This window comes from Varanus komodoensis, unplaced genomic scaffold (assembly GCF_004798865.1).
Source record: "Varanus komodoensis strain SLA01 unplaced genomic scaffold, ASM479886v1 scaffold84, whole genome shotgun sequence".
In the NCBI taxonomy this organism is placed as follows: Eukaryota; Metazoa; Chordata; class Lepidosauria; order Squamata; family Varanidae; genus Varanus; species Varanus komodoensis.
This window is the reverse complement of record NW_025336531.1, coordinates 1,211,332-1,229,758: the sequence shown is the minus strand read 5'-3', so window position 1 is coordinate 1,229,758 and position 18,427 is coordinate 1,211,332. Positions and strand designations below refer to the sequence as shown.

The 18,427-nt window shown below is 43.1% G+C and overlaps 1 protein-coding gene across 6 annotated transcripts in view; it reads left to right on the top strand.

Moving 5' to 3' along the window:
• The window catches only part of RPTOR (regulatory associated protein of MTOR complex 1), a 405,549-nt gene that overhangs the window by 383,392 nt on the left and 3,730 nt on the right, over positions 1–18,427 (top strand). For all 6 annotated transcript variants that reach the window (XR_006417225.1, XM_044456423.1, XM_044456421.1 and 3 more), the window contains 4 exons: positions 4,669–4,796; positions 5,404–5,490; positions 17,304–17,420; positions 17,981–18,110. Coding sequence is in view for 5 of the 6 variants with exons in the window: in XM_044456423.1 (XP_044312358.1) it covers positions 4,669–4,796; positions 5,404–5,490; positions 17,304–17,420; positions 17,981–18,110 (462 nt within the window). In the remaining variant the exon portion in view is untranslated. The remainder of the gene's footprint in view (positions 1–4,668; positions 4,797–5,403; positions 5,491–17,303; positions 17,421–17,980; positions 18,111–18,427) is intronic.

Here is an 18,427-nt window from a genome sequence, read left to right as displayed (position 1 = left end):
TTTCTTGGGCTGTGCAGTTCTTCCTTTTTTCATTTGCCACTGGAACAGCACTAATTCTCTTTTTTCTGCCTGACTCTGAATCTGGTCCAAGGAGACCTTAAATGAACAGCCAAGTGACAGGGAGGGAGGAAGCTAGTTCAAGCAAGTGAGTTTCAGCTCCTCGGTAGGAAGGCTGGCCAAAGAAGCCATTCTAGAAAGTTAGTCCAGACATCCTGCTTCTGGGCTGTTGCTCCCCACCACTGTTCCAGGCTCAAAGTCATACTTTCCCCACTGCCTCCCTCCTGGCTGCCTCTTCCCCACCATCACCGCCACATCTCACAGTGGAACGGGAAGCCAGTTGGGCCATTTATTGCTGCTGCACACCAGGAAGAACCTACAGGCAGCAGATTTGCACCAGATTCACAGAGCAACTTCCAGGCCTTCCTTGGCCAGTACAAATGCAGGAACTGAGCTGCTGGCAAGTCTACATAGTGGCCCTGAAGCCAGCCGTCCTTCTGACAATTGCCCAGGGCGCCTGTCTGCCTTTGGCAGCCCCCAAAGCCATCACTCCCCTTCATCGTCCACCTGAAGCATCCTTCATATCATGGCAGAGGCATTGCAAATGGTAGCTGAGCCTGGCTGTTCTAGCCTTCTTCCTGTTCCTTCAGCAAAGCTATCCTGACACCCACCTTAGAAAAACATCAATGTGTTCACATCATTTGCTATTAAATCCAGCCTGTTCTGCAGCCGCATAATGAGAGGTAACATCTCTGTCTAAGTCACTCTGGGAAACAAAGTCTAGTCTCCAAAGCTTTTAGAAATTAATTACCTCTGGATGAACATTAATTATGACACTTTGACCCAGCGATGCAGTACTGTGAAGCCTATGCTAATCTTAATTATTTTCAAATATTATTTTATCTGTGCAAATTAGAGAACATCAGAAATCAGCGGGGTGAAAATATTTTAAATGAGAATGATTAATGATTATACTGGGAACATCTTAAAAATATTTTATTTCTTGAATAGTGCAAATTGGTTTTTTCTGTGGTTCAGGGAATCAAAACTTAATCGCACTGTAAAACCTAGAAACAGAGAAGGTAAAGTGCTTGGGTCTCACTGCCAGACACCCAGTGCGAGCTAATGTGGTGTAGCAGTTCGTGTGTTGGCTTGGAACTCAGGAGATCTGGATTCTAGTCCCCACACAACCATGAAGCTCAGTGGGTGATTTTGGGCCAGTCAATGACCCTCAACCTAAACTACCTCAGAGGGTTGTTCTGAGGATAAAATGAAGAGGAAGAGGATTGTGTGAGCTGCCTTGGGTTCCTTGCAGGAAAAACCTGTGACAGACATATAATCATTGCAACACAAACTGCTTTGCAGTGTCTTTTCAAAAAATGCTCCATTTTCTTTAAGGGGCTACATGATAGAAGCGGCTTTCCCCTAGCACCGCTGCACTGCAAGGTGATAGTTTACCTGAAATGCTGCCCACATAAAGCAGCATTCAGTTATAGTATGGAGCTGGAACTGCACATGTCATAGGAGTGTGGGAGAGTGTGGGCAGACGGATTGCAGAAACACTCCCCTCCCACATGGCAACATGGCTTCTCTTGCAATCCAGAGCTTTGCTCACTTATGCACATCCTCTGAAGCTCTTTGTTCCTTAAATAGCTTTTGACCAGTTCTCTGTCTGTGGCATGCTGGGGACTGAAGTATATAGTAGCCAGCATTATGGTTCCTTCACAACCCACAAGATGCAGTGGCATCTGTTGATTCAGAGGCAAAAGGTTCTTTTCACTGCTAAAGCTTCTATGCATCTATAGCTCCATCTGCATAAAAATCTGGTAATCTTGGATAGTTGTCTTCAGCAAACTGTTAGTCTAATCTTTTTATCAAGCCAATACCCAAAATATCTAGAGAAGGTGGCTGGGCTCAGAGCAAAAATAGGAAGGAGGTGTGAAATTAGCTAACATAATTCTGTAGAGCCGGTTCTGATCATTATCCTAGTTTGAAAATGTTGCTCAGTTTTTTGGTTGCTTAATTGAAACTGTTTTTCTTTTTCACAGCTGCGCTCTTATTATTCCAAGCAGATTTTTATATGTAGTAGATAAAGAAGGAAAAGCTATAACCTTAGAACAATGTTGCTGGTGTCTTTCCAGTAATTTACCAGCCCTGCACTTTGCATTTCTTACTTTACAGAGCTGTTCTTATTTTTAAAATCATGCAGCCCTTGATTCCTATTTTTAAAAAATTTCTGCAGAGCATGGACACATACTGGTATAGGAATCTGTGCTGCCTTTCAGGACTCCAAGTTTTAGTCTGACCTTCACTGCGGCTTTGCACAGTTTCATCTTGTACAGTTTTCCTAATTACCTTCTGCCTTAATTTACTTCCCATAAAAACATGAGGGAGCATGTCTTGCCCCAAAGAGGTTATAAAGAGCTGTAAAGCTACCTGCAGTAAGGTTTGAGAAGAGATGGTGTGCCAAAGTAAAACAACTTTCATCATTTAAAAAGGAAACACTTTCTGGTAATGTCCTTTTCTGCTCCACAGAGGAAATGCAGGGCTTCAGAGTTCAAGGCAGGTTATGTTCTCCTTCAATAATCTGTGCAGTGCCTTGCAAATGTTGTGAAGTAGAAAGGCTAGCTGCATTTGTGTTCTCTTTGGAGTTCTACCATTTTTAGCAACTCACCTTGGCTGTTTGGCTGAGCACATAAAAAAGTTCTCACTAGATCTTATGTCAATTTCCTTCCCTCTACTTTTTGCTGCTCTTAAGATACATTTAAGCTGCTTTTGTGACATGCATGGTCTGGTTTAATGGTCAACAGACAAAGCCCTACAGGCTTCTTTCTAATAAGTATTTAAGAACCACCAGCAGTTCTGTCTTTCCACTTTCATGTATTTCGGGTTGCCTGCATGTGCCAGTTAGCTGCCAACTGCATTTTCAGCAGATGCAGATTTATTTCTCTCCAGGGAAATATTGTGTGTGTTTTTAAATAGCATTTATATATCCATCCTGCCCTTCTGTGCAGTATTTATGGCTGGTGAGGACTCAGGGACAAAGACACTTTATGGAGAAGAGAGCTCCTCCTAGTTGTTCATCTTAATTAACTAGGTGTTTTAATCAGGGTTTCAAAAAGCTGCTTTACATGTTGCAATGCAGAGGTTAGTTAGCAGATATGTGAGTCACTGCCTGAGTACTCTTATCAGAAAACTGTCAAAGCACTTGTGGCTGTTTTACAAGTGTACCTCAATAACAAATGAGACATATGGTCTCATTTTCATGTATTTCATGTGGATGTTGATATAAATAGCCCAAATTACCTTTTTCCCAAACAAACATTAAAATAATATGAAACAAAGCAACCTGTAGAAAAGCCGTAAGACCATTTTTCTTTTTGTTTGCTTTTGCTATGTGTAAATGTTACCAAGAACTGAACTTTAACAGCACTGCAATTTTGTTCCCATAATGGGTACCCGGAAATATTTCTTCTTAAGCTGCAACTGAGATGAAATGACATTGCTGGTACAAAAGCAAGAAAAGCTCTTGCCGCACCTTAAAGATTAACACTTTTATCATGCCATATGCTTCTGTAGACACCTCTGTAGATGAGTGCACCTCATCTAGTGCATTTATTTGACCCGTTTCGTCTCCTGCAGTCCCTCCAGTAATGATAGGCATTTGTCACCTGCTTTCCCAGTTAAACATTTCGCACATAAAAAACAAAAAACATAGAAATAGTAATATGTAAAGAACATAAAAGCATATAAATGAGAACATTAAAATCATACCAATATAGACTGTCAGCATAACACAGACAAACTTGAAAAGTATACTGCTAACAAATAAGTAAGCTTCTTGTGGTCAACACAGGGAAAACACTGAGTGAGCTTGGTGAGCTTACTTGGAAGAGGCTGGTCTGCAATGCAGGCAGCTCTCCACCCAGAGCAATAGAAGCTGACATTCCTGAATGGCATAATTTCTTAGTGTTGTGTTTTAACTGGATGTGTTTAACTTGAATTTTAATGTTTAAATTAGAATTATTTTATCTGTGTATTTTAGTGTTAGACATATTGAATGCTACTTTTAGCAGAAAGGTGGGATAAAAATGTAACACATACATAATAAAACAAACTTTGCAGGTGGAAAGAATAGGGCATATTTTATGATTTCATGTATTGCTTTCTATCATGCCCGATACCCCAAGATTTATGGTGGTAAATTATAAATCTTCTGGTCATCTTGCTGAGCTGCTAAAGCAAATAACTCAGCACACAATAGGCCAGAGGCAGCCAAAGGCTTGGGAGCTGTATGCAGCTCCCTGAGTTTATTTTGCAGCTTGCCACTTGCTGCTGCAGGTGCCCACAGGCACCCAATTGCTGCTCACCTCCCACCACCACTCCCACCTGTGGCTGCCACCTGCAGGTTTCAGACCACCTGACATTCACCATGAATGGCTGTTCCACTGAGCAAGTCGGGCCACCCCTGTAACAGGCGCTACAATTATGAGTGATTCAAAGAGGCCTCTCCATACCTGTCATTAGCACAGATGAACTCAGAAATTAGATATTATCTACGGAGAAGTGCAAAGCTCATTGTTTAAATCTGACTAAAAGGGTAACACTAAGTGGGTAGCGTACTGAAAAACTCATCCGTTCAACTTTGGCTACCATGTTTTTCCATCCTAGGATATTCCCACAGGAGCCGACAGCTGCGTTACCAGCCTATCTTGTGACTCTCATCGCTCCCTTATTGTAGCAGGGCTTGGTGATGGCTCCATCCGCGTTTATGACAGGCGGATGGCTCTGAGTGAATGGTAAGACATCCGTCTCATTCCTGTGGCCAGCGCGTGATGCTCACTCTTGTACACCCCACTGCGGTCATTTCAGTGCTCCTAAATGCACTAGGAATGAGTTCCAGCACCTTCTCCCTATATTACTTTTAGTTGACAGCAGTGCTTGCAAGTATAATCTGGAAATGATTTTTTTCCCCCAGGAAAAAAATGCATGACTCCAAATTACCTCTAAAGTTTAAGTGGTTTCATCACAACACTGCACTGTCTTTCTTTAAAAGAGTTAGTGATGTGATAATATGAAAATCATAATAGAGGAATGTTAGCCTGGGAAGATCTTAACATGTCTGAAGACACCACCAAATTAGAGCAATTAGGGATTTTTATTGTGCATGTTTTCTCCTCACCTATTGCTTCTTGTGCTTTAATTGACCGAGCACAGCATATAGCAGGTAAATGCTGACGCATGCATTGCAAAATGGGATTCCTGAGTGATCGGCTGAAGGCTTGGAGCTTCACTGAGCTGAGAAGTTGCCTACAACAAACAAATGGTTCCCTTAGAACTTGGTAATTCAGTCATTTTGGAGCTTTCTTCAGCTTTATCTTACAAAGTTTCTTCTCTCTCTTCTAGCCGTGTGATGACCTATCGGGAGCATACAGCCTGGGTAGTGAAAGCATATTTGCAGAAACATCCTGAAGGCAACATCATGAGTGTCAGGTAGAAAAAATAAGATGAAAAGGAACAAGGGCATCTGAATATTTATGCGACATTTTCCTGTCAAAACATTATTCTGCACTTACTTGTTTAAAAATCTGTCTCTGGTATTTAAACAGCAATGAGGTTTGAGCTCTTCACTTTGGCATTTGTACTCTGCAATTAACTTCTGCTCCCAGACAGTGGGATGTGGGGGGAATGAGCAGCCTTGCTTCTTGCAGCAAGGGGTTCCAAGCTTGGTCACAGCACTCTCTCACTAAAAAGCCAAAACCAAACTGAGCCTCCTTAAAGTAGAGGCAGCCCTGGCTGGTGATGGTCCCTCTCATTTCAGGTTCAGGTTAGGGCCAACAAGAAAGTATGGTGCGGGGCGGGGGCTGCCACGCAGTGTAAAAGCACCGATCCCTGAAAGAAGGCAAATGAAAATGTCTACAAATGATAGTTCGACCTCCGCACTGTCCGTTGACAGAAATGTGAACACCAAGCCTTTCGGACACTGGGGACATGGTCGTGACCTTTGGGAAGGGGTCACCAAAGCAACTGTTGCTTTGCCAGCAGTCGCCTGCATCTTCTTCAGCACACTGAACTTTCACTGAGTAACTCTGAAGTTAAGGAAATGAACGCTAAATAGATGTGCCCCTTCTACTCCAAAGGAAAAGAGAGGAAGTGAGTAACAAGCCAGAGTAATTCTTGCTAGTGAGACAAAAAGCTTTTTTTAAAAACCCCACCAAGGGAGAGATTTCATCACGTGTTCTGAGTGTAATGCTATGCAGAATTATTTCCCCATCTAGCAATTTTCTGTGCATAAATCCATTTCTCATGCTTCGTAAATATGGTGTGGGAGCACTGTCTTTATTTATTGTCCCATTCAAAGGACAGCAGAAAATGATTTACTGCCACTAAGCTGCAGTTTGTTTTGAGAATGGTTCTTCCTTGTATACTGAATGGAAAGAAAATAAAGTTCTCTAAGATGTAACACTTTCCCACTGCTGGGGATGGGTAGCAATGGTGTGACTGGAAGTGGCTCAGCTTGCCAGGTGAGATGCTCTTCCCCTTAGTAGTCAGTTGTAGCTCCCTCTTAGCATTCTGATCTGACAGTTGACCTTTTTGGGCCCATCCACTAATAGATAAGCACTAGATCTTTCAGACAAATGCTGTATCTTTGTGGTGTCTGTGCATTAGACCTGTGGGTGCTGTACATGCACAGAATCTTCACTGCATGAAGACATTTAAGTAGGAAGCCTGCTCTTCCCCCACCCCCACCATGCATGCCCAAACAGTGGTGCTCTTGGCTTTTCCTTCAGTTCTCTTTGACAGCCACACCATTGTTGAGACCTTCTGTCTGCTAAGTTAGTTTTTTCCCTAGAGATTAAGTGGGTTCTCTTTTGTTTTTTCACTCCTTCAAACAGTTTTGCATTTTCTTTCTTTTCACATGGTACTTCCTTTACAGGCACCTTCTTTTGCTTGTGGCCCTTTGGGTGTCTTTCTGTAAACATAAAGAGTGAGGGATGCCAGCAAACAGCTGCAGTTATTATCTGTGCTGCTTGGACAAAGAGCATGCTACAGAGTTATGTACATACTGCCAAGAACTTAATGTAGCCACTGTTTCCACCTTAGTGTAGTGCTGTGGGCATGTACACCACAGCTGGTAGACCCAGTGAAACACTCAGATTGCATTCAAAGTGTTGGTGTTGTTAGTCTCAAAGTCGTGTCCGACCCTTCACAACCCCCCATGGACAACATTCCTCCAGGCCTTCCTGTCCTCCACCATCCCCCGGAGTCCACTTAAGCTCACACCAACAGCTTCAGTGACTCCGTCCAGCCACCTCATCCTCTGCCGTCCCCTTCTTCTTTTGCCATCTTTTGCTCCCAGCATTAGGCTTCTCTCCAGGGAGTCCTTCCTTCTCATTAGGTGGCCATAGTACTTGAGTTTCATCTTCAGCATCTGGCCTTCTAAAGAGCAGTCAGGGTCGAGCATTCAAAGTAGTCTCCCTTAATAACTCTGGGTCATCACCAGGCTCTGTACCATCCTGGCTTCACCCTCACCACCTGTTCCCTCTACCACCACAACTCCAGCAAGGGTCAGGGACCATTCCACACTGGATTGCTCCATCCCCAAAATGAATCAAGTCTAAGATGCCCCAAGCACTGATGCAGAGATCAAACCTTAAAAGAAAAAGATGTCTAGGCCAACAAACCAAGATGAGGCTGTTAGCAACACCATGTCCTCTCCAATGTTTTAGGACAATGTGGTCATTTCCCAGAAGGGACCCTCTATGCTATGATCCCCACTGATGCAGAATCTACCATGGGTCTCCCCAGTTTCCCTGAATGAGGGCCGTACTGTTGGCTCCTCTTCAGAAGGAAAAGAAGACACCCCCTCTCCCCCATGTCACTCTTGGACAGCTGCCTCATAGCCCTGTGCACTGTCTCCCCAGTGCAGCTGTGCAGCAGGGTCCAGGAGGGGTTTATCTGTCTCCTACCTAAAGATGTTCTAACTGGGTTTACTTTTGTTCATCCTGGTATGAACAGCCAATACTCCTGCTCTCTAGTCCACCTTTGGGATAGAAGGTCATCAAGTAATACCTGCGATACTTTGCATTGTCCCCTCCTTTAGTTGAAGAAGCTTGCCTGTATCAAGGCTTCCTTCTTTACAGCTTTTTTCTCGCTCCATCTTAACATCTCTATTCAAACCTCCAGTGCTGGAAACTGTAGTGAAGATACCACAACCACTAGCTATCCCCACTACAGTGCTCCCAACAGTCCCGATACTATGGACACCAGTCCCTGTCACTGGAATCATGACTATTCTGGTAGCACCCCACACACCTTGCACTCCTACCTCAGAAAAACCTTTGGACCTGCCAATACAGATAGAGAAGGAAGACAACTATCAACTGGATTCATCTGAGTCAGTCTCTTGCATTCCTGTATCATCACCCTTGTGCTGCACTGCTACCTCCCCCCACAAGCAAAAAAAGAACCACTAGACCCACCAGTGCCAATAGAGTTGGAAGGTGATGGATAGGTGATTCATCTGATTCAGTCTCTCCCTCCAGATCAAGGACTTAAGGGTCATTCTTCACAGTAACCTAAAAAGGATAATCACCCCTATGCTGAACAAATAAGGCATATGGCAACTTCCTTAGGATTAAATGTCCAGTGAGTTCCTTAGGATTAAATGCCCAGTTGTTGACTTGTTAATGAACTTTGGCCAGTTGTAAACCGTGGAACCTATTACAGTAGCTATCTTTTTTCAGGATGGCAAGAGAGTCCTGAAAAAAGCCTTCCTGTGTTCCACTTGCATCTAAAGAATCTATACTGCAGAATCTATACTGTGGAGAATCTATACTGCAACCATCACAATGATTGTTCCCATCTCTTTCATTAAGTCCAGCAACAACAAAACCACTTGAAACCGTATTCTGTGCTAACCAAACAAGAATGCAAACTGGACATGAAAAGACAAAGAAGTTTTTCCATTGCTGTACTGGGATTCTGCATCAAGAATTACAAAGGCTGTACAGTCCATTGGCAGTTCTTACCACCTCTCCGTTCAAATACCTGCCTGAAGACAAGACAGAAACAGCATGCCTCTTTAAGAATGAACCTGTGGCTTTCACAAAACAACAACCTAACATGCCAAAATCTAAAATAGATTGTAGAACTAAGTCATGGTAGGAACCAGTGCTCTCTACAGGATTCACCAGAAAGACTTAGTTCCCCATGGACTATATTCCCTTTGATGAACAAGGTCGATTTGATTCAACAAGGGATGCCACCTTCAGTCAAGCCTCTAAGTTTGAGTTCTCAGCCAAAAAGCTGGGTGTGGGCACACTGCAGCAACCTTACAGTTCAGGCCATTGACCCTGAAACAGGTCCCAAAATCAATTGGTTTACCCATCCATTGTTCTTTTTGGAAGACAGGAATCTAAGCACCCCTTCCTTTGTCAACAATCATATTGAAAGCAAGATATACATAGAATAAATGCATAGGAGCAGCACCTTTGACACATCATGTCCTGAATGAATGAACTCATTGACTTTTGATACCCATTTAAGTATCAAAAGTTGTCCATTTTTTCACCAAAATCCAAGTGAAAGTCAACCAAAATCCAAACTTATAAAACAATAGAAAAAAAAGACACAGAGAAATCATATGAATAGAGATTTGTATATATCCATAACAAAAATACATATGAAATGTGTATGTGTATAAATACAACTTTCTAGTAATGTACATAAGCTTCAACAAAAGCAGACCAGATTCCAAGTAAATATGCATTTGAAGGTGATGGCTATATGGCACCTGTCCAAATGCTGAAAGTTTTGTCAGGTCCTCTATGCACTGTATTCTAGGAAGTGACTGTTTTTCCTTCCAATGCTGTAATATTGTTCTTCTAGCTGCCAAAAGAATACAAAATATCAATTTAGACCATTTTTTAATTTCCAAGAAGCAAGTATATACCTCAATAAATATTAAAGATAGCTCCAGTTCAAAATGTATCCATATAACAACCTCCTCTCAAAAAGAAGCTGCCACAGAACACTGCTAAATATATATATTTGAGAGAAGCATTAGCTGCATTGCACAACCAACGATTAGCTGAATTAAGCCAGTTTTTATTTAAGAGATGTTGCAGCACCCAGTAGATGCAAACATTTTGGCTGAGTAAGGCACAAACTTAGATCCAGGGATTCAGCAAGTATAGATACCACAGAGACAACCCATTGATTAGGCAAAATCAAGCCAGTATTGTGAGGCATGGCCCTGCAGTGCTACTGGGTTTTTGCCATTGTGCAATACAGGTACAGGACTGAATTCCATTTCGCTCTAGTCTTCCAAAGGATATGATCCTACTCTTCCTCTGAAGGAGCAGGCCACTTCATTCCTTCAGAAAGGAGCCATCAAAAAAATAGATCCTGTAAACAATGGTATGGTTTTCATGTCCCATTATTTTATGGCAGAGGAAAAAGATGAGGGCCTTTAGCATTTTGTAGACTTGAGACCTTAATTTTTTTCATCCAACCAAAAAGGTTCTACATGGTGACCCTGACCACCGTTCTCCTTCTCCAGGAAGGAGAACGGTTCATTTCTGCAAACTTTAAAAATGCTCTCCTTGCAGCCCACATTTTCAAACAGCCTTTCCTTCACTGATACCTGTGAATTGCTCCTGGAGAGCATCATTACAAGTTAAGGTATTATGCTTGGTCTCACACTCGTGTTCTTAGTAAAGGCATAGCAGTTGCCTATGTCCAATTACACATTACTTTATTCCCCTATATCATTGATTAGCTCATTGTTGCTCTGTTTTGTTCACTGTGCTCTGCCAAGCATCACTGTGCTCTTCTTCTTTCACACCTAGTATCAACCTATCTAAGTCCCATCTCACCCCAGACACTCAGATTCATGACAGCCACCTTGGGCTCAGAAAGAGCCAGAGTGTTCCTGCTGATAAGCAGGATTCATTCTCTCACGTCAATGACAGTGGTCTCTGTTTCTGCTGTCCAACACTTACATGGTCTCTTCACAGCAGCTGCCTCAGTCATCCCACTGCAAGGCTCTGAATGCAAATACTCCAGGCCTAGTGCCTCACCGCCTTCTCATACATGACTACTGTTACTCAGTTTGGGCCATCATTCCCTCTGCTAATGGTCAGTCCTGTTGCACCCTCAGCAAAGTTTGTCCTTCTGGCAAAGACAAGCAAACTGGATAGTAACCACCAGCACTGCAATCAGGGGCTCTTACAGCAGAGCAGGCTTTCATCACCCCTGTCTAGGTGACACTTTGCTGTATTGATTTCCCTCTAATCTCACTCATTGCCAGGATACTGGCAGAGTTCCAGTGGGACAGCTTGGGCATTATCCTGATGACCACAGTGGCCAAGACAGCTGTAGTTTACCACATTTTTGGCTTCATCAAAGTGAGTCAACTTACTGTCTCAACTTGCTGTCTCTTCTGACCCAACAGAACAGTTGTGTCTGGCATCAAGACCCACCTTCAGCTCATCAACAGGCAGATTTAATGTCTTCATCTATCTCAGCAGACACTGAAACTCTCTTAGAAGAGGTCCAAAAGCCTGGTGCCCACTGAGCTTATGGTTTAAAATGGTGGACAGTCCAGATATATACTGTCAGGTTTTGTTGATCATGTCTTCTGCTTGCTTTACTGTGTTCTTCAGTGCCTCACTTTCCTTATAGTCTTTCCAGGTTTATTTAGTAGTTTTGCCTGTATTTCACTGTCAGATTCAATGCTGAACTGTGTTCTTCCACTGAATTATCAAAATGTTTCAGGATATGCCTTAACAAATTGTTTTTTGTTTTGCCCACTCACTGTGGTGTTGCTCTTCTCTCTGGTCTCTCAGTGGCGATATAAATGCCTTCTGCGACTGTTAACTGCACCTCTAACTGCTTAACACTTGGCATGACAGCTGGCATGGCTTTTCTCCATGGTCCTTCATTTTCTAGTGTTTGGCTTCCCTGATCTGACTGACTGTGAGGTACTCGCTTCTGCACTGCACCAGCAGCAGGCCTTGGAACATGATCTGTGTTTCTCAACTGGTGCATGTGTGTGTGGGTGGTGAGCTCTCAGACTTCCAGCAGATCACCATCAGCCTATATAACTTTTTACTTGATCTGCACACAGAGCAGCAAATATTGGTGCTTTCATTTTTCTATTTGTTCTTGTGGCTTTATTGTCTCTTCCCTGGCAATGCGTTTTGACCATACAGCCCTGCAGTCTTCTTCTTGCTCTTTGTTTTGGAAATCCTTTCACCACCAATCTACTGCAAATTTTCTACTCACAAAGCCCTGACTGAATGCTGACAAACTCTTCTTTGAGAGATCTTTAATTAAATCATTATTACTCCTATTGTTGTTGACCTTTTCTGTCAGTAGGCAGTGGTTATGTTAAAAACAACAAGCCCTGTACATAGGGCTACAGGTTGAAGAAAGACAAAACCAAACAAACGGGAAGAGAGTGGCATTGAAAGTCTCAGAGGAAATGATGCTGTCCAAATATTTGCAACGAGAGGTGTGGGTGTTGGGGAACAGTGAGTTTCAGAGAAAGAGGGCAACAAGAGTGGAGAGAGAGGGGAGTGAATTAGAAGAAGCAGCTCAATGTGTAGAGAAGAAAAATGTATCAGCATAGTGGAGAATTACTTTAAAGCAAATCTTATAATGAAGTAGGAGCCAGTGATGAGGGTATAACAAAGGAGAACCATGAGCAAAATCAGATGCAGAAAAAGAAAAAGAAATCAGAAGAACTAGAGGAAGAAGAACTACAGTAAAGTGAAAGAAGAAGGGTTAACCAAGACTGAGGAGGAGGTGTCAAATGAAAACAACAGAAGGAGAAATAAGGCCAAGCATTGACAACAATATGGAAGAAAGTAAGAGGAGAAAAATAGGAACAAGTCCCTATTTATTGACTAATCATTATGGAAATAGAATTTCTAAACACTAAAAGAGAAATATAGGAAGTAAAGCAGAGTGAAGAGAGAAGAATCTGATCAAAGAAGGCTAGACAGCTGAGAGATCCAGAGGAGAAAATGATGTAATACAGAGTTATATTCAGGAAGGTGGAGGAGCATTAGAAACAGACTGACGGAAATAAGGAAAGAATAAATTTTAACATCACTCAAGATAATAACTAGGCGAGATCAAAGAATGAGAAAACCAGGTCTCTACTCAGAAAAGAGGAGACCCTGTGGGATGATATACAACAGCAAGCCACAAAGAAAAGGATAGAAAAGATGAATGGAATGGAATTCAGATAGTTGAGAAAGAAAGAAGGAGACAAAGGCTGTTGGTGTTACACAGAAGAGGGGCAAAGGAAAACAGCCCCCTCCTGCTGTGCCTCTGCTAGCACTTGGGGAATAGTGAAAGGAACAGAAGACAAAACTGCAGGGGAGAGGATTCAGAATTGGAGGGGGGGATCGAAGTTTCTATATCAGCTAAGCAAGAGAAGCTATGAGAAATAGCAAAATCTGGCAGAGTGGGGCATTATTAACATAGAGCTGTCAATTTAAGAAAGCACAAGATAAAATGAGGCAGGATATAGCACAAAAATAAGTTCAGGATGAGAAGAAATACAGTTTTTTAAAAGCCTGAATTTGAAGAAGCAGCCACAGCTAATAATAAAAATACAGCACTCAAAGCAGACCAAGCACCTACCATGAAAATGTCCAAAATAAGAAAGATCAATATTCAAAGGAGAAAGGAAAACCTGCTCTACAATCCAGGCTGAAAAACACCCTGCTAGCCCTCTTTGCTCCTCTCCTGTGAAAAATATCAGTGCTAAGGAATTACCAATGCCATGGCATGCTATTAATAGGAGATGGGGAGGGGACATTGGTCTTGGAGAAATGCCCCCAAATCCTTGTGTTCAAAATGCACCTAAAGGCTACTAGCTAATTGCTGATAGAATTAAAGGTGGGCTCCCCAAGCAGTAAGACGTGCAAGCATGTTCCCTGGTGAGCTTCAGCCCTTAGATCAGGAGGGGTCTAGTCTGTTCAGTATCCCGTCTGCTGTTAGTTTTTCAGCCCCTTTTTGACCTCCTCGGAGAGCCTCTCGGTCACCTGTCGTACCAGCATTCGGCAGTCCCCGAGGCAAACCCACATTAGCAATAGCCTCTTAGCTGAAATTGGTCTCTCATTGGAACTGGTCCTTTAACTCTTGACTGATGCAAGCAGAATGTGGTAGCCTTGGGGTGCACTGCTGCCCAAGGCTACCACATGGCCCACCTGAAGAATGCACACTATTAGCTGCAGAGCTAAAGCTTTTCCATTACCCTTTGTTAAATTTGAATATTGGCTTTTAAATTACCATATTGACATTCAAGGCTTTGAACAGCTTCATTTTTGTGATGTTAGTCAAACCATTCATGGTCATTCCCCCTAATGTGCAAAACAGCCTATAGTTATAATTGCCCTGAATTTAATATCCTGACAACCTGATCTTTCTAGTTAGATGGTTCTCCCCCTCCCCTGTTCATGTCTAGATACTGAGGCAGAGCTGTGCTGGTGTGCAGTAGGCTTGAATAGTACAAAGAGATTTGTGGGGCTTAGTCCTACCTGGAAGCCACAAAGTAGCCTTGGGTCCCTCCTGTGCCAGGATAAGTGTGAGCTTTGAAAGGAAAAAGGCAGCATTCACATACCCCAACGCTGCCTTCGGTGCTGCCATATGATCATGGGGCTCAGCCCTACCTTGCCGTTATTTTTTTTTTAGTGTCCCCTTTTGGCAAGGAAGGCTGCTGACTAGGGGCGGCACAGGAGTCTATTGCACTCCCTATTTTTAAACAACTTAAAGCACTCAAGAGCAAGAAAAATCCATGAGTCACCAAAGCCTCATCAAATGTTGCCAAATGCTTGAGGTAAGTCTAAGGTCTGGCCCTGGAGATGAAAAGATAACTGGGTCCAAGTGAGCCACATCAGGGAGACCTTTCCAATCACGGGAGGGCCACCCAATCAAAAAGGCCCTGTTCTTTGTTGCCACCATCCAAGCCTCACCCAGAGGAGGCCTGTGAAGGGGGGCCCTAGATGATGGACGTAGCATAGGTATGTTCGTACAAGAAGAGGCATCACATTCCCAAGCATCATGGTCCCAAGTCTTTTAAGGGTTTTACAAAATCGGCACCTTGAGTCAGGCCTGGAAATACAGGCAGCCAGTGGAAGCAGGCAGAAGCAGCGCTATGCGTGTGGACCTTCTTGTCCCTGTGGTCAGTCTGGCTGCCACATTTTGCATGAGCTACAGCTTCTGGGCCATCTTGGAAGGCAGCCCCATGTGCAGTACTTTGTAGCAATCTAACCTGGAGGTTACCAGGGCATGGACAAGTGAAGCAAGGTTATCCTTGTCAAGCTAGGGTGTCGCTGGCCACTGTCCAAGTTGGTAGAAGGTACTGCATGCCACCAAGGCCACTTGAACTTCAAGGATAGCTCTAGAAGAACCCCCAGCTACAAACCTGCTCCTTCGAGGGGAGTGCATCCCCATCCAGAATGAGTTGGGCACCCTCTGTCCAGTCAAACGCACTACCCACTCACAGCATGAGTTGCAGTCACACAGGGATCTGGTATCAGTGATCCAGGTTTTGAGCCCATGATTCATAATGGCTGTGAGCAGAGGACCCATGAAGCTGGGTCAGGTCACTACCTGTATAGGACGTCACTGGCTATTCCATGTAAGCTATCTGGAGGAAGGAAGGGAGGTGATATACCATAGCACTTTAGGTAGGTAGGAGCAGCCTAGATTTTTTCACTTGAACAGTCAATTACTCTGCACTGCAGTCAAAATCAATTATGCAAAGCAAGTATGTTGTCAAAAATTTCCTCCTTACTGTTTCATTCATTCCACTTACAAGATCTAGGAAAATGTAGAATTTGCCTGTAGGAACTAAAATAGTAGATCAAAGGCAAGTAGATGATGGTGGAGCTGAGAAGGAAGCAGTGGTCCAAGAATGCAGGTGTTTTTGCCTCTAGAAGCAACAAACCTCACAAGGGCAAGAACACCTACATTACTTTACTCCTATTTTCTCTTCTTCCAAATATCTAATTTTCCTCACTCCACTTTACCAGTTTCTTGTTCCTGAAGTTTCTATCCTCAGCCATGAGGACAAGAAACTTGCTTTCAAATTCATTTCATTTACTACATTTGTGTACCACCCAACAGTCAAAATCTCTGGGCAGTTTGCAGCGTACAACTAGTTCATATATATTTAGTTGCCCAGATCAGTGAAAACTATGGGCTTGCCTGTTGACTGAATCAAACCCTGAATCAGTTAATCAAGCTTTAATTACAGTTTAAATTTGACTATATCAGCTGATCCAGCTTTTAATTACAGCTGACTTGCCAGCTGTTTTATCTTATTTTTCCCTATTTTATCTGTCTGCTTTTGAAAACTAAAAGCAAGGAATGTGGAAGAAGAGATAAGTTATCAAGTCCCTTAGTGATTCTGATTGTATTTTTCTGTTTTATTTACCAGTGTTCACTTTCAGCTCACAGCCTATGCTTATGAATACTGTTTGAGCAATGAGGGAACCCCATGTTTCAACTTGGCCTCCCTCATAAAATCATCACTTGGTCTAAACACAATTTTAAATGTCCAGAAGATTAGGACTAAGGACTAATGTTGTGAGATAGGAATCCATCAAAATCAGGGCAAGAAGGCAGTCTAGCTGAAGGAGAGACAGTTCACCCAACCAATTTGTTATGATCTCAACTACTCATAACCAATAGAAAGCATCATGTCCAGTGTTTACCAGCCAAAAATCTGTTGCCTGCCCACCAATCTGAAGCTGGCACAGTACAAGGTGTTTTGGTTACTGTTGACATTATCCAGTGTTCATTTGCCTTGTTTCAGAGCAGATGAAGGTGCCTCTTGGCCAAAGACCAGACAAACAGCGAAGCCAGGCAATTGTCTGTGAATGACATTTAGCTGGACAGGAGGAAAACTTGTTCTTTTCGCATACTTCAATTCCATATGTAGGAGTGAGCAGAGCTGTATCAAGAGTAAGCTTGCATTTACTTCTGCAGTAGGGAGAGCAGAGGTAGGCACCCTGGTGCCTTCAGATGTTGCGCACCTCAATACCAGTCAGTATAACTGGTGGGTCAGGGATTATGGGCATTGTAGCCAAAGGTTGCTAACTTTACCTAGAGCCTTGTAGATAGTTATTTAAAGCGATTACTGTGCTGGCTGTGCAAAGGAGAATTTCTGGCAAGTTGGCCAATGGCTGTTCTCCTAATTATGGCCAGGTTGTGGGATAAATAGAACCTGCTGTCCATGTAGGGGCAAGTGGCCAATAGTCCAGTGTTTTCTCTGTTCACAGTGTAAATGGAGATGTCCGTTTCTTCGACCCCAGAATGCCAGAATCAGTAAAAGTGCTTCAGATAGTCAAAGGACTGACAGCGCTGGACATCCACCCACAAGCCAACTTGTTTGCATGGTAAGTTCCCAAAGGCACAGGGAGGAGCAGCCCTTTTCGCAAACACTTTCATCTCTTTTCCTGGGCATAAGCAGTGCAGGTTCCTTCCCATGCTTGCAGTTAAGATATTTTAACCATTGCGTGTTTTCTTTAACTCTTTGCCTCTCAGATTTCAGCTATGGTGGATATTCTGAGTCACCATTTTTAGAAGTGTGGGGGTTTTCTTTCTCTGTGTGCCAAGTACACAATTTTGCAGAGACTTGTCATCCAGCCTCACCAGCTTTGTGCTTGATGTTCTCACTCCAGACCATGCCATAGTTGTCTTCCCTGCCCAAATGCTCGACTCCCCCGCCTTGAATTGCTTGTTGAGCATGTAATTCTTGCTGACAATCAGACAGACTGTGCTGAAAGTTCCAGGATTTAAAAGAAAATCTTTCTTAATATAAGCCCACTTGGGATCTTGGATGCTGCCCTGCAGCCATGCTTGATCTGCCAAGAGTAAGAGTCAGGCTTCGCCTGCAAGGCTTGGCCATGGCTGGCTTAATGTCATGGGAGTGCTGTGTTCTCTCTTTCTCTTACAGTGGCTCAATGAATCAGTTCACCGCAATCTACAATGGGAATGGAGAGCTGATCAACAATATCAAGTACTATGATGGGTTCATGGGCCAGAGAGTGGGTGCCATCAGCTGCCTGGCCTTCCACCCACACTGGGTCAGTCTCCTTTCTCTCTGTTTCCTTCTCTGGTACCTTTCTACTGTTGACTGCAGAACAGCTCTTAAAAAGAGGACCAGTACAGCTCAGGGGCACATACACACAAACTCCACATTCAGAAGTGAGAAAAACCCAAATTTGGAGACAGAATTAATTAACTGAACTAACCTAGATTGTGAATATTTCCTTCCTTTTTTTGATTGAAGATCACTTGAAAATTCTAGCATATTTGTTGTTGGCTGTGAGGAAGTTAGCAAAACTTGGTTTTTTCAAGTAATTAGATCATGAACATAAGAACTACTTTACCTCAGGAATTG